The 13,009-nt window shown below is 30.5% G+C and overlaps 3 protein-coding genes across 3 annotated transcripts; 2 read left to right on the top strand and 1 right to left on the bottom strand.

The window, feature by feature from the left end:
- The first annotated feature begins 218 nt into the window (after window positions 1-218).
- On the top strand, window positions 219-2,595 carry Ufd1 (ubiquitin fusion-degradation 1-like). The gene is made up of 7 exons (XM_089708492.1): window positions 219-340; window positions 420-540; window positions 626-780; window positions 967-1,096; window positions 1,429-1,571; window positions 1,850-2,065; window positions 2,343-2,595. The coding sequence occupies exons 1-7, from the start codon at window positions 338-340 to the stop codon at window positions 2,502-2,504; spliced, it is 930 nt and encodes a 309-aa protein (XP_089564618.1). The 5' UTR covers window positions 219-337; the 3' UTR covers window positions 2,505-2,595.
- Window positions 2,596-2,672: 77 nt separating this feature from the next.
- Arpc4 (Actin-related protein 2/3 complex, subunit 4) lies at window positions 2,673-3,734 on the bottom strand. Its single transcript, XM_089708493.1, has one exon. It carries the CDS (start codon window positions 3,634-3,636, stop codon window positions 3,130-3,132), a length of 507 nt encoding a protein of 168 aa, XP_089564619.1. The 5' UTR covers window positions 3,637-3,734; the 3' UTR covers window positions 2,673-3,129.
- Window positions 3,735-4,397: 663 nt separating this feature from the next.
- Rab35 (RAS oncogene family member Rab35) lies at window positions 4,398-7,513 on the top strand. The gene is made up of 4 exons (XM_089708506.1): window positions 4,398-4,623; window positions 4,715-5,014; window positions 5,563-5,711; window positions 6,369-7,513. Exons 1-4 carry the CDS (start codon window positions 4,572-4,574, stop codon window positions 6,468-6,470), a joined length of 603 nt encoding a protein of 200 aa, XP_089564632.1. The 5' UTR covers window positions 4,398-4,571; the 3' UTR covers window positions 6,471-7,513.
- Window positions 7,514-13,009: the final 5,496 nt, after the last annotated feature.

A 13,009-nucleotide genomic window follows, 5' to 3' on the forward strand; every position in this document is an offset into this window, starting at 1 on the left:
ATTTAAAACAAAACCTAAAGTTTCCTAAGTATTTCAGCCGACGATGTTGGATCGTGTTGGTAGATGAGTAGTGTCGTGATAGCTTCTTACGTGTAGGAAACGTAGGAAACGGTAGGAAATGTGTTTGTTTTTTTATATATTTTCACATATTTTTTTGTTTTTTTCTAAATTATGTTTGACATTGATAGGTACATAATGTACTCATACGAGATGTCACCGATGTCACCAGGATGTCACTTTCAGATGTTGACGTTTCTATATTTTGAATTGACGACTGTGTTCTTGTGCGTGATTTGCAATTATTTACAAATTTTCATTGTTCCAAAAATAAACAAAAATGGTAAATTCTACGCATAGTCCTTACAAACAAATAAGACATCGTAGCAATCAGGCCTCGTCTAATTTTTTTATGGTTTTAGTTTCAGTTCGGGTTCAATATGTTTCACGAAATAAGCAGGCCATTTAACATGACCTATAGATGTTATTCTGTCTCTATGTTACCAGGGAATGAACGCCAGGATGTTGAAAGGGGTGGAAAAAGTAAGCTTATTGAAGAAACAATTTTCTCATGTAGAACTTTAAAACCAATAGTAGTATCATTTTATTTATATTATTTCTTTTTCAGTTATCATGCCACCATCAGCTTTGGAACAATTAACAAGATTAAACATAGAGTATCCTATGATTTTCAAATTAACTAACAAGAAAACAAAAAGAGTTACGCATTGTGGTGTCTTGGAGTTTGTTGCTGATGAGGGAAAAGTTTATTTACCACATTGGGTAAGCAATATACATTATTTTTAAGGCCATTCTTTTATTACAAAGTGTACAATGCTTTTTCTACTATAATATACTTTACTATTTCTCAAATGACAATTGTTTAATATTTGTATAATGTTATCATTTTTCAATAATTATACATGGTCCAAATATTATTTATTAAAACTTTATTTGATTAATTTCCAGATGATGGCCAACTTAGTACTAGAGGAAGGTACACTATTACAAATAGAGAGTGTATCACTGCCAGTAGCCACATTTTCTAAATTTCAACCATTATCTGAAGATTTCCTTGACATCACAAACCCTAAAGCAGGTAATTATAAAAGTATACTGTGTTTTATATGATATTATTTCGGCCGCTTGGTTTCACACATGGATAAACATGCAAATGCAAGTATGTCTATAGCATATGTGTAATTCAAGTACATAAGCTACATCGCTATCAAGTATCATCAAAATCTGTACAGTGGTTTTCCCATTAAAGAGTAACAAACATCCATCCTTACAAGCTTTCACATTCATTCATATGTGATTAGTTATAGATCTCTTGAAGTGGCATTATATACTCTTGAAGGCTTTTGGAATCAGAAACATCTATATTATACCTTTATAGTTTATACTGATTATTTTTAATAAAATTTTTAGTGCTGGAAAACTGCTTGAGGAATTTTTCATGTCTCACAACTGGTGATGTAATTGCAATAAAGTATAATTCAAAAGTGTATGAATTATGTGTCTTGGAGACTAAGCCTGGTAATGCTGTTATCATCATTGAGTGTGATATGAATGTAAGTTTTACTATTCTTTTATTTATGATCATACTTTTAAATGAAACTAATATCCTTTGATAAATAATGTTGGGATTTATAATGGTTTTCTACAGAATTATCCTGAAACTATTTTGCTATGTGGAGCTCAAATAAATTCAACAAAACAAATAAATTGAATATTTCATACATTTGTCCAAAACTACCAAGGAACTAGAGAACAGTCTCTAACTTGAAGCAAGAAATAATAATGATTGAATATATTATGTACAAAATCTTATCATAAAAACAATTTTCAGGTTGAATTCGCCCCACCAGTTGGTTATAAAGAGGAGGAACACATTCCAAGACGTGATAGGAATACAGTATCTGGTATGGATGAGGATCCAGCCGAGATGATGCCAGAGGCAAGTGGCTTTGTGGCCTTCAAGGGTGAGGGGAACAGATTGGATGGAAAGAAGAAGAAACTGACCAGTGAGAGTGATTCCGAACCTCAAGCTTCTAATTCCAGACAAGTGAGTGATATTGAACTTAATAATTCATCAAAATGATTTTTGCTTGTTATTAAAAAGTAATAAGTCTTAGTTTTAAATTAGCTTGTTCGTTTTTATAACTTTTCTGTTATAAATCTATGATGTAGTAACATCTTAATGTTGATAGAAAAATAATTGAAATGTTTTTGCTTTCTTTATAAAGAATTAATGATGAAATGATATATCCATATCTTGGAGATACGGTATATGGATGGTATGTATATGGAAAGTCTTTGAAAATAATTATATTATTTTACAGCCATATGTTAGAGGCATACCAGACTATGATTATGTCATTGGTACACTGAGATTCATCAGAAATTCTCGGCCGTCCAGTGCTAAGGAAGAGACTCCAGTTGAAACATTCCAGGCTTTCAAGGGTGAAGGATTTACACTACGGACAGCTAAATCAAAGAATTGAGAAATTAGTTCAGTAAAATGTCAGAACAATTGATGTGTTGTATGGAAAATTATTTATAGTGGCTAATTTTAATAAATACTTTAATTATAGATATATTTGTTTTTATGTTCTATAATCTATGTAAATTAACCATGATTTGAACAATTCAGGGAATGTGATAATAAAAAGTTTCTTATAAGATAAAGATTTATTATAATTTAAGTTTATTACATACTTGCTAAGATATAAGAAAATGCAAACAAGGTTCAAGTCATGGATCTACCACCGCAGACATGTTACAACATAAACCCAAAGCTTTCTGCAATGATATTATCAGTCATTTTCATAGTAATGTATAATGAATTAAATTTATTTATGAATATTTCTGTGTAATACTGGATACATGATAACATTTTTATTCACTCTATTTTATTAAACACAATTTCCAAGCAAAATTTACACTTTCGACACTTCTGCTGTATTTGATAATACCTATGAGTCACTTATTTATAAAATTATATGGAGAGATAAAATATAACAAAATAAAATGCAGATATCCTAATTTCTCACCCTTATTATAAAGTAATACAAATTTGGAATTGTATGAACATCACATATAGCTAACTGAAGAAAGATTATCCTATTCTTAAAATCTCTTTAAAAATTCTTCTGAGCAAATTCTTGCGCGGGCGTTGACAGCTAATTTCATTTCACTTATTTCCTTATCAATCTCTTCCATAAAGTATATAACAAAATCAACGAGTTTATGTTTGTACATTTGCTCTGTATGGAAATTCGTAATAAGGAAACTGATATGATATCCATCTACCGGTTTCCGTCGCAGGACGATAAAGTTTTCCGCTCTCATCATCATAAAGCGCATAAACTTTTTACACAAAATCTTTTCAATTTCATCGGCTTGTTTAATCATTATGCTTATTCGTATTGAATTGATCGATGATTCAATGAGCACTTTCTCATTGGCATTCCGTGAAATGATGACTGGATTCAATAACAATTCTTTGCTTGTACCAACCTCTACCTCCGGTTTATTATATCTTTCAACAACTTGTGATGAAAAATGATCTAAACACATAGCAGATGTGAGAGTATGGCGAACCGCCGTTAAATACGGTTTTAAAGTGGCCGACATTGTTTGCAATTTCAAGAAAACCTTCACTAGCCCACACCTAAAGATAACACGGATTCATTCGAAAAAATAGATTTGCTAATTGCTTCAATGTTGTATGATGTCATTTATGACACTGACAGAATATTTTTTTTAAGCTTTTTGCAAGAAGATACAAGCTCTTTGATCCTTTCTATATTCTGTAGTCTTTGAGTATAGAATATACATAATGAGTAGAGTCTGGCCAGCCAAAGCTGAACCCAGTGTTTTTTGTAGCGGCCACATGGACACACATGGAATGTCATCATGGCGTTTCTGCGAAGTTAGTTGTTAGTTTTGTTGAAAACGGTTCGAATCATTTGCTTTAATAACGTTTAAATCCTGCTGTGTTGTGTACATAATGTACCTATATACTATGATCACCTTTATGAATATCAAAAGTATCAAAATGTTTTTTTCCTACTAAAGCCGATGTTACCGTCCATATTTTTTAAATTTGCCGCCCTTTACTGGGTTCAGCTTTAGCTGGCCAGACTTTACTCGAATATGCTTTGACAATCGGTGAACTCTATTAATTTGAGAAAACTAACCTTAGAGCATTAAACCAATGCTCTCAATATAAAATATCTCTTTTAGTGGTTTAAAATATTAAGTAAGTCTTTCAAATCTTAATTAATAAACTTAAAATTTCACCAATTGCCTCGTTGCTTATAAAAAAAAATATAAATCATAAGTCTTTTTTAGTCTATACTTTTTGGTATTAACCATGGTATTAACTACTATGTCACAGACAACTGGGCAGTGGGCAAAATAATGGCGGACGATTCGTAAAGTGACGCAAGCGTAACGTTTTACGGCATGCGTTTGACTATTAATTTGCAAGGAACGGTTATTATTTTATTACTAAAGATATCAATAAACACATGACCGATTAAAGCAGTGCCCGTTTATGCTTTAAAATGGCGCGCGAGTTTGATCATCTCTTCAAACTACTGATTATCGGTGACAGTGGTGAGTGGGCGAGGCCTATGTGTTCTGATGATATTGAAGTTGATATACTCTCAGAGGAAATGATGATTGGAATAATTGCTCTGTGTTTTAGGTGTTGGCAAGAGTTGTCTCCTCCTGCGTTTCGCCGACAATACGTTCTCTGGTAGTTATATTACAACCATCGGTGTCGATTTCAAAATAAGAACTTTAGATGTAAATGGTGAGCGTGTAAAGCTTCAGATATGGGATACTGCAGGCCAGGAGAGATTTAGAACGATCACAAGCACATATTACAGAGGAACTCACGGTGTCATTGTTGTGTACGATGTCACTAATGGGGAGTCTTTTGCTAATGTCAAAAGGTGGCTCCATGAAATTGAACAGAATTGTGATGTTGTTAATAAAGTTCTAGGTAAGGTGTCTAGAAATTATTTGTATTGAAAATCTTGTTAATATAATGCATAAAGTTAAGCTGTAAGATATGTTGAAAAAATTCATTTACCAAATATTGGTTTGAAAAAAAAACTAAAGCATTGTGTTGTTTCCACAAATTGATAAACCTACACAAAAAAATGCTTTAAGATAACATTAACAATGAAGTTAATTTTCCTCTAATTTTATTAATTACTCATGACTTTTATCATTTGATTTAAGTTTGGTTTTAAATTTGCAATATTTAGTCAAGTTAGTTAATATGTATGGTGGCGCTTGAATCTGTTTAAAAGCGATATTAACTGCAGTAAAGCGTTTTAATCAGATTTAGGTTCCGGAACTATGATTTATTTTCTCATTGGTATTGTATAGTCCAAATTAAATATCTATTTGCAAAAGTTTCTTGTTTATAAAGCCATTTATCTTATTTATTGATGAGCTTTTCTTTTCTTATGTCTGAATACTTGTATATTCTCCTATCAATTAATTTTATAATTTAATTATAATGTTATGTCTGCTTTTTTTCAGTTGGTAATAAAAATGATTGTCCATCAAGAAAAGTGGTTGTAACAGAAGATGCCCAAAGGTTTGCAAATCAAATGAACATACCACTGTTTGAGACCAGTGCTAAGGAGAATATTAATGTTGAAGAAATGTTTCTTACCATCACTAAAATGGTAAGGTTTTATACAAAGAATAGATACCTTTTAATTACATATGTATGAATGAGGAATTATGCAGCGCTGTTTACTAAACTTGGGGCCTATACATATAGTTGATCACTAATTTACATTTAAGGAAAATTATTAATCTCTGTGACAAATGTAAAACTATTCAATCCAAGCACAATAAGAGGATAATTTAATTCATTTCATTTTTAAAAGCCTACAAAATTAATTATTGAATGTGAACCTAAATTATGTTTCATAAAAAAAAAATATACTACTTACAATAACAATATTTTTGAGACAAATTTCAACAAAATAATGTCTTATAAAATATGAGTAGGTGTTGCCTAGACCTAATTTAACTTTGGTTCACTTGTATGGCTTCTAATTGTGTATATCACATGTTATGTAATCTTATTATACTTTTCATTTATTTGGCTATATATAAGTATCTTTGATTACTGTATGTATGAAAAGAAAAAAGCTCTGGAGAGAACATGATACATTAAAGCTAACATGTGTGTAGTTAAAATCTTTTTATAGATTGATGAAGTAAACAAACCTTTGTCCCTTAGCTTTGGGAGTTTGTTAAAAAAAACAGTGTAAGAAAATTTGTTGATGTTGTTGTTGATTGTGCATGTTATTTATTAAAATTGTCAATTTCAGGTACTAAGATCGAAATTGGAAATGAAGGAAAGACAAAATATCACAGCAAATGATACAGTACATCTAAAGAAGAGTCACAGAACAAAAAAGAAATGTTGCTAGTGTCTGCACACATTGGCACTAAGCCAGGGATGTCGCTTTATAATGCTCAAATGTTGAGATGTTGCACAACCCTAGCAGGACTGGTAGTTTGGCCATGTAATGTTTACCAATGAATAAACCTTCAAATGCATATAGAATCATGAAGTGTTGCTACAAAAGGTTTTATTTTTTTAATTTCTAGTGAATTTTTAATCTTGGTATTTGTTGATCTCTTAAGAATAAAATGAAATATTTTATTTTAGCCAAGTCTGTTCTGTATTTAGATATTATTTAATCGACAATAGATGTAGAGCTGGGTTGCACACTCTCATGGTTTAGGGCATGTAAGACATGGAATCTTGGACTCCAAATATTACATTAAGATATTGAATGCATAGTTACAGTATGAATGTATTCCCATTATCGAAATTTATGTGATGGAGTGTCATGTGTCGAGAAATGTTGTATAAATGTATACCATTAATTAATTTTAAAATTATTTTAATATTATTCCAATTTGTATTGTTCAGTACATGCTATTAACTAGTGTCATCACATAGAGAAAATTAGAACAATAGTAGTATTAAAAACTTATTGTTTTATGAAAGTATTATATTTAAACATGTAACATAAGTTCTTTATTTGGTTGGTTTGAATGCCAGTTTTACCAGGGACCTAATAATATAATCTCTAACAAAATAACAAGTTTATACTTTGAATCCAGTGTATAATAAAGTGAGATCATATTTATATTTTTTTATTTAAAATTGGCAAAGTATAAAATTTATTGTCTAGAATGTGTAATAAACCAAATTGATTGAATATGTTATGAAATGTGTATTTTTATGTCTAATCTTATAAAACATTAATAAGTTATGCAACAACTCTTCTAATATTTTACTTATCCACCATTATGAATTGCCAAAACCTAGAGCTATTGCACTTTTATATTGCTTTCATTTTTATTATATTTTCTTCTTCCATTCCAAACTATCAACGTACAGTTGGAAACATTTGACACTTATGTAAATGCATTTTATTATTTAATTAAATACTCTTTTGTATGTGCTTGTTTTTATTATGGATTAAAATTGCAAATAAAGCGGGACCGGTCTAACTTGTATGAAGTTCATTATCTTCTATTTGGTACTCATATTAATTTATAAGATATATTGTTCATACCAGCATTTTAAAATGTAAATAGATGATATATTTTGCCCATAATAAATGAAGTGTTTTAATTTTTCTTCTTTCCCTTATTATGTACGTTCCCATTCTTCATTTATGATGAATAATAATAATCCTATAGTAAATATATGTAGGGACCTTGGATCTTATTATGAGAAAATAACGATTAATTAAAAATCATGTCTTGAAACATAACTGTAGACTTGCTGTAGACCAAAATAAGAACAGTAATAGGTATATTTTTTTAAATATTTATCTATGTAATGAATCTCATAGTACTAATTGCATCATCATTACAATAAAATTTTAAAAGACATTCTATGATTCATTCTACAATATTTTCATTTAATACTTTTGTCTATGGTAATTATTGTCTGTGTTTCAAATAATAGACTAAAGACCACAACAGACATTGACATTTTAATTTTTATCTCAGAGGAATAAACCCTCAGAATCTCGGAGCAATTATCAAGCCTGGAGAAGTAACAATTAATTGAACAATAAAGCACTAGTTTGGCCTTTTTGGCTTATGGCAAAATGTCATGCGAAAAAAGAGAACAGATATATGTCAGTTCGACAGTTTGAAATGACATGGCCCATTTCAATTTGTTTTGATCACCAGTCTGGTGATCATCGCTTGGTTATTTTAATTATTTTGTTTGAAGTGAAAAACGAGTGTTTTAGTTTAATTTGTTATTTTATGAAAAGACAATTAACTAAAGATAACATGGCTTGTGTTGCTTACGGCTGTAAAAGCCGTAGTAATGTGAAATCGGACGAAGATAGAAATTTGTCATTTCACAGGTTAGTGATTTAGATCAATTTTTGGCTAATTGTAATAAAAATCAGTGAATTTGCGTTATTTTCTAAATCATCTATGTTTTATCTACCCTTGATCATTTAAATGAAATCATAATTAGCTTATTTTTGAGAGAAAATGCAAAATATTATTTCCATAGTGTTGTGCAATTATCGATACTTTAATAGAAACGAAATATTCAAATATACGTACTTTGCTAAGGTACTTTGACAACGACTGCTTTAAATCAAATAGGTTAGGAGAAAAAAGTTATTTAAGTATGGGTTTTATTGTTATTTGCAGGTTTCTGGCTTGAGAACAATTAAAAGATGTTTGGGTTAAAGCTATAGCACAGGGAAAATTGGAAGCCTTCAAAACATTCTCGGCCTTGTTCAAATCATTTCTAATCAGACGGGAAGAAAAGTAAAGTGCTTTGCAAAGATGCTGTGCGACAAGTTTAAGGTGGCATCTATTTTAAATAATAAATATTGTAATTTGGTAATTAAGTGTCGAAATAAAATGTTGTTAAAAAAATAAATGTTTATTTGTTTTATTTGAAGCAATTTATTTTAAACTTTTACCAATTTTTTCCTGTGGGAATGAGTTATTTTCCCGCGGTAAATTGTAGCCTATATGTTATTCTGATGTTTAAACTATATAATTGTAAAGTTCCATAAAAACTCATTCAGTAGTTTTTACGTGAAAGAGTATCAAATGTCCATCCATACTAATATTATAAATGCGAAAGTAACTCTGTCTGTCTGTCTGTTACTCAATCACGCCTAAACTACTGAACCAATTTGCATGAAATTTGGTATGGAGATATTTTGATACCCGAGAAAGGACATAGGCTACCTTTTATTGCGAAATATGTACCACGGGAAAGCCGGGGCGGACCTCTAGTTCTTATATATTTTTGCTTTTATAATATTAGTAGGATACGACTATTGATTTGTAAAAAGATCAACCAAGTGGAAGTCAGATTCGCGCACGAAGGGTTCCATAGGTATAATTCTATGAATGAATCTATGAAAACAGGAAAAAATACGTACATTTTTACGAAACCATAAAAACAACCTAAACCGAAATACCTAATAATATTTTTTATAAATACCACTACCATACAATGCAAGGCAGTCAATACGCATCGTAAATGAATAATTCCAAATTAAAAGAATCTTAAAATTTGGAATTACCTATCCATAATTCAAAATTAAACGAATCTTAAATTATCTTCAAGCAATTTTATATCTTAATTTTTTTATTTATCGATATTTTAGTATTCGATAAAGTGTCAAGCACTACCTTTTTAGAGCAAAAAGTGGCTACATGTGGATTTGAATGCCAAGCAGATAATAGTGTGTTGTCTCTTTCTATCGCAATAATAAGGGTATTGAATAAAAGAGAGCCACTATATAAGAAACGTTCAATTAATTGTTACTTCTCCAGGCTAGTTAATTGCTCCGAGCTCAGAATAAACCTATAGAGTTCTTATATTGAGACAGAACAAAATACATATTTTCTAATCTACTTACTCTTAGTCAATAACAGCATAAGTCAGATTGAGATAGCGATAGAGTATCTGCACTGTCTTCAAACGTAGCGCGCCGGCAGTCAGTTTGTTTTCCAACCAGCTGGTGGGCTCAGTGCGTCAAGTGTTTTTAACGAAATATTTAGAAAATATAAAGTGTATAGTGTTTCTTTTTATTTGTCAGTGTGCTAAAATGACTATTGTATGTTTAGCTACCGGCTATTACTAGTCGAATGGGAGTTTTGGATGAAAACAATGAAAAAATATCTTTCCATCGGTAAGTGATTTTCAGCAAATTGATAAATATTTATGTTCTAACCCTATTTGAAGGTTTTATCAAGCACTTTTTTATAAGTTTATGTTGTAACTGTAACATTTACCCACTTTATGGGGTTGTGGAATACAAAAGAATTAAATAATTTTTAAAAAATGTCACAATATTATCAAGTTTGGCATTTTGTTTACCACCGTAGTGTTGTAACACATCTAGCGTATATTATCGATTTATGACAAAAAATCTATTTCATATTAACGTTGATTTATTTATTTTGTTTCTTATATCAGATTTATATGTAGTTGTTGTAGCAAATAATTGATGTAAATTTTCTACAGCAGGAAAATAAAAAATACCACGTGGTTGTTTTATTTGACTTATCTGTTTAGTTTGTTGTTTCTCTTTTAGATTATTAATAAATTCATTTTGTTTTAGATTTCCAGAGCTAAATAAGAAATTGGTATAAAACATGAGACGTGTAGATTGGACGCCGTCGAAATTTGCTAGATTGTGTTCACTGCATTTCGAGCCTGCGTGATAACAAGATGGATACTCTAGAAGAATTGTGCAATCTTACGCTTACGTTTATTTTGTTCCTTTAGATAATAAATACATTTGTGTGTGAGTGAATTTTTATTTGGAAATTTTTTTACACATTTACTATTAATGTGTAACTATGTGAAAATTAAACGGTTGATTAAATGACAGTTCTCATAGATGAGAAACTACTATTGAAATACATACTTAATATACATGCGTTTTCAAAGAAAAACCCGCCTAGTTCTCATTCCTGTGGGATTTACGGGATCAAAAGTAATTTTTCCAAATTTCATTGTAATCGGTTTAGTAGTATTCGCGTGAAAGAGTAACAAACATCCATCCTCACAAACTTTCGCTTTATTAGTAGGATGCAAGGAAAATGTTTTCTATAAGACTGTCCTTTTATGAACTTGTTAAAATTCATGCTGACTGTGCCTTTCTCCTCACTCCTTTAACTTTATTGATCTTTCTTTTATAGTACGACATAAAAGAGATGAAATTAATTATTTTGGAACTAATTCGTTTTTCATTACCTGGCAACCCTGAATTGGCAATGTAGCTGTCAAGTTGAATAAAAATTTTTTGTTTTTTTCGTGAAGTGGAGAATTATTGAGATAAAATTGTTATTTAGAACAAGAAATTTAAATAAAAAAGGAGTCATCATGAAAAAGGTTAAACGTAGCGGTGTCCGTGATGTGGTGTATAAAGTTTTTATTCGGTGTTTGTCCGAATTTCAAGCTGGAAATTTATTGACTGATTTGGAAAACGTTTACAAACGTACATCAGAATATACCGGTGAGATTCCATTTATTTTTGCTCAGTACTACGTAAAATAGAATATTCCATTAGTGACGAGTGTTTAATGTATGTATGTATGGCGATTATTACGTTTTCGCAATTTAATTTGAGGTTATTTGTATGTAAACAAAAACTAGTTTTTATAGTGCGACCAGCACAATTTGAGTCAAGAAGTTATATCCAATCCAACCAGCCTCAAATAAAGTACCTAGTTTAGATTTTACTACATAGTATAGTGATAACTGTTTTCATACAGCTATCTATCTATTAATCAATCAAACCATAAGAAAAAAAATCATATTTACTGTATCATATTTACAGATACTGAAGATGCCGCGTACCCTCTTGCCAGTACTTCGAAACAGATTGATGATCAGTCCTTTGAAGGAGTAGAATATTTAAATTTTGATGAATTATATTAATGTACAAAATTTATCTACAAAAAAAATAAAAATATGTGGTTTTCAAATCGCCTTGTTTTTTTCTACCCGACGGACCCAGAAAGAGGGTAATGTGTTTGAGCTGCATGTATGCTTGTTTGTTTGTATGTTTGATTCTATGTGCGCCTCTGCAGTCTAAACACTTGACCGATTTTTATAAAATAACTAATTCCAAATACATTTAAGTAAAATTTGACCTAGGTAGGTCAATTAAAATACTAATGTATTTTTGTCTTAAATATTTTACACTATTGCTACAATGAAACAATTATAACGGTTTAAATCGCGGTATTTATTTTAGATTATATTATATAGATTTTTGGATTTTTATTCTATAGTATCAAGATCGCTTGCGTCGCAGTATCAGTGTTGCTATATGAGCGACGGTGGCGCCCTCATTTATTTTCATCTCTTTTGTGTCGCACTGTAAATTATGTAGTTATATTTCAAGTTTTAAAATTTATTTTAAAATATACTAGCTTTCCGCCCGCGTTTTTAAAGAAAATCCCGCACAGTTCCCGTTCACGTGGGATTTCCGGTATAAAACCTATCCTATGTGTGTATGTACAAAATTTCATTGTAATCGGTTCAGCAGTGAAAGAGAAAGTTATCCATTCTCGCATAATTTCGCATTTATTATATTCGTAGGATTAAACAAATAATGTATTCAACTGAAATTTATGATTAATTTTGTTTTTTTTTATTATTTATTATTTCACGAAACCGTAAATGCAAAATGCATTCACGATTTTATCGATTGAAGCACATCCCATCACTATCACCTTCTATCTATCTAAATACGTACCTATAGTAAAAATGGTGCCATGACTATGTTGAAACGTAGCTTGTAGTCTATAGCTATCTCATTCTTTCTTACGACGTTTTCTTTAGATAGAGAGAAACAAATATATGTAAATTGTATACGCTCGATACAAGTACTCTATACTCAGAGGAATAAACCTATAGAGTACTTGTATCGAGCGTATACAA

Source organism: Colias philodice, chromosome 21, assembly GCF_061535455.1.
Source record: "Colias philodice isolate Cphi_HAF_F1 chromosome 21, ilColPhil1 Martin Lab GWU primary, whole genome shotgun sequence".
Classification (NCBI taxonomy): Eukaryota; Metazoa; Arthropoda; class Insecta; order Lepidoptera; family Pieridae; genus Colias; species Colias philodice.

Excerpts from the sequence above, each read along its gene's own strand:
- Ufd1 (XM_089708492.1), top strand. Across the intron at positions 541-625 it reads TGTTGAAAGGGGTGGAAAAA|TTATCATGCCACCATCAGCT; the intron begins GTAAGCTTATTG and ends TTTCTTTTTCAG. Across the intron at positions 2,066-2,342 it reads AAGCTTCTAATTCCAGACAA|CCATATGTTAGAGGCATACC; the intron begins GTGAGTGATATT and ends ATTATTTTACAG.
- Arpc4 (XM_089708493.1), bottom strand. The coding sequence starts at position 3,636 with ATGTCGGCCACTTTAAAACCGTATTTAACGGCGGTTCGCCATACTCTC.
- Rab35 (XM_089708506.1), top strand. The coding sequence starts at position 4,572 with ATGGCGCGCGAGTTTGATCATCTCTTCAAACTACTGATTATCGGTGAC. Across the intron at positions 4,624-4,714 it reads ACTGATTATCGGTGACAGTG|GTGTTGGCAAGAGTTGTCTC; the intron begins GTGAGTGGGCGA and ends TCTGTGTTTTAG. Across the intron at positions 5,712-6,368 it reads TTCTTACCATCACTAAAATG|GTACTAAGATCGAAATTGGA; the intron begins GTAAGGTTTTAT and ends TGTCAATTTCAG.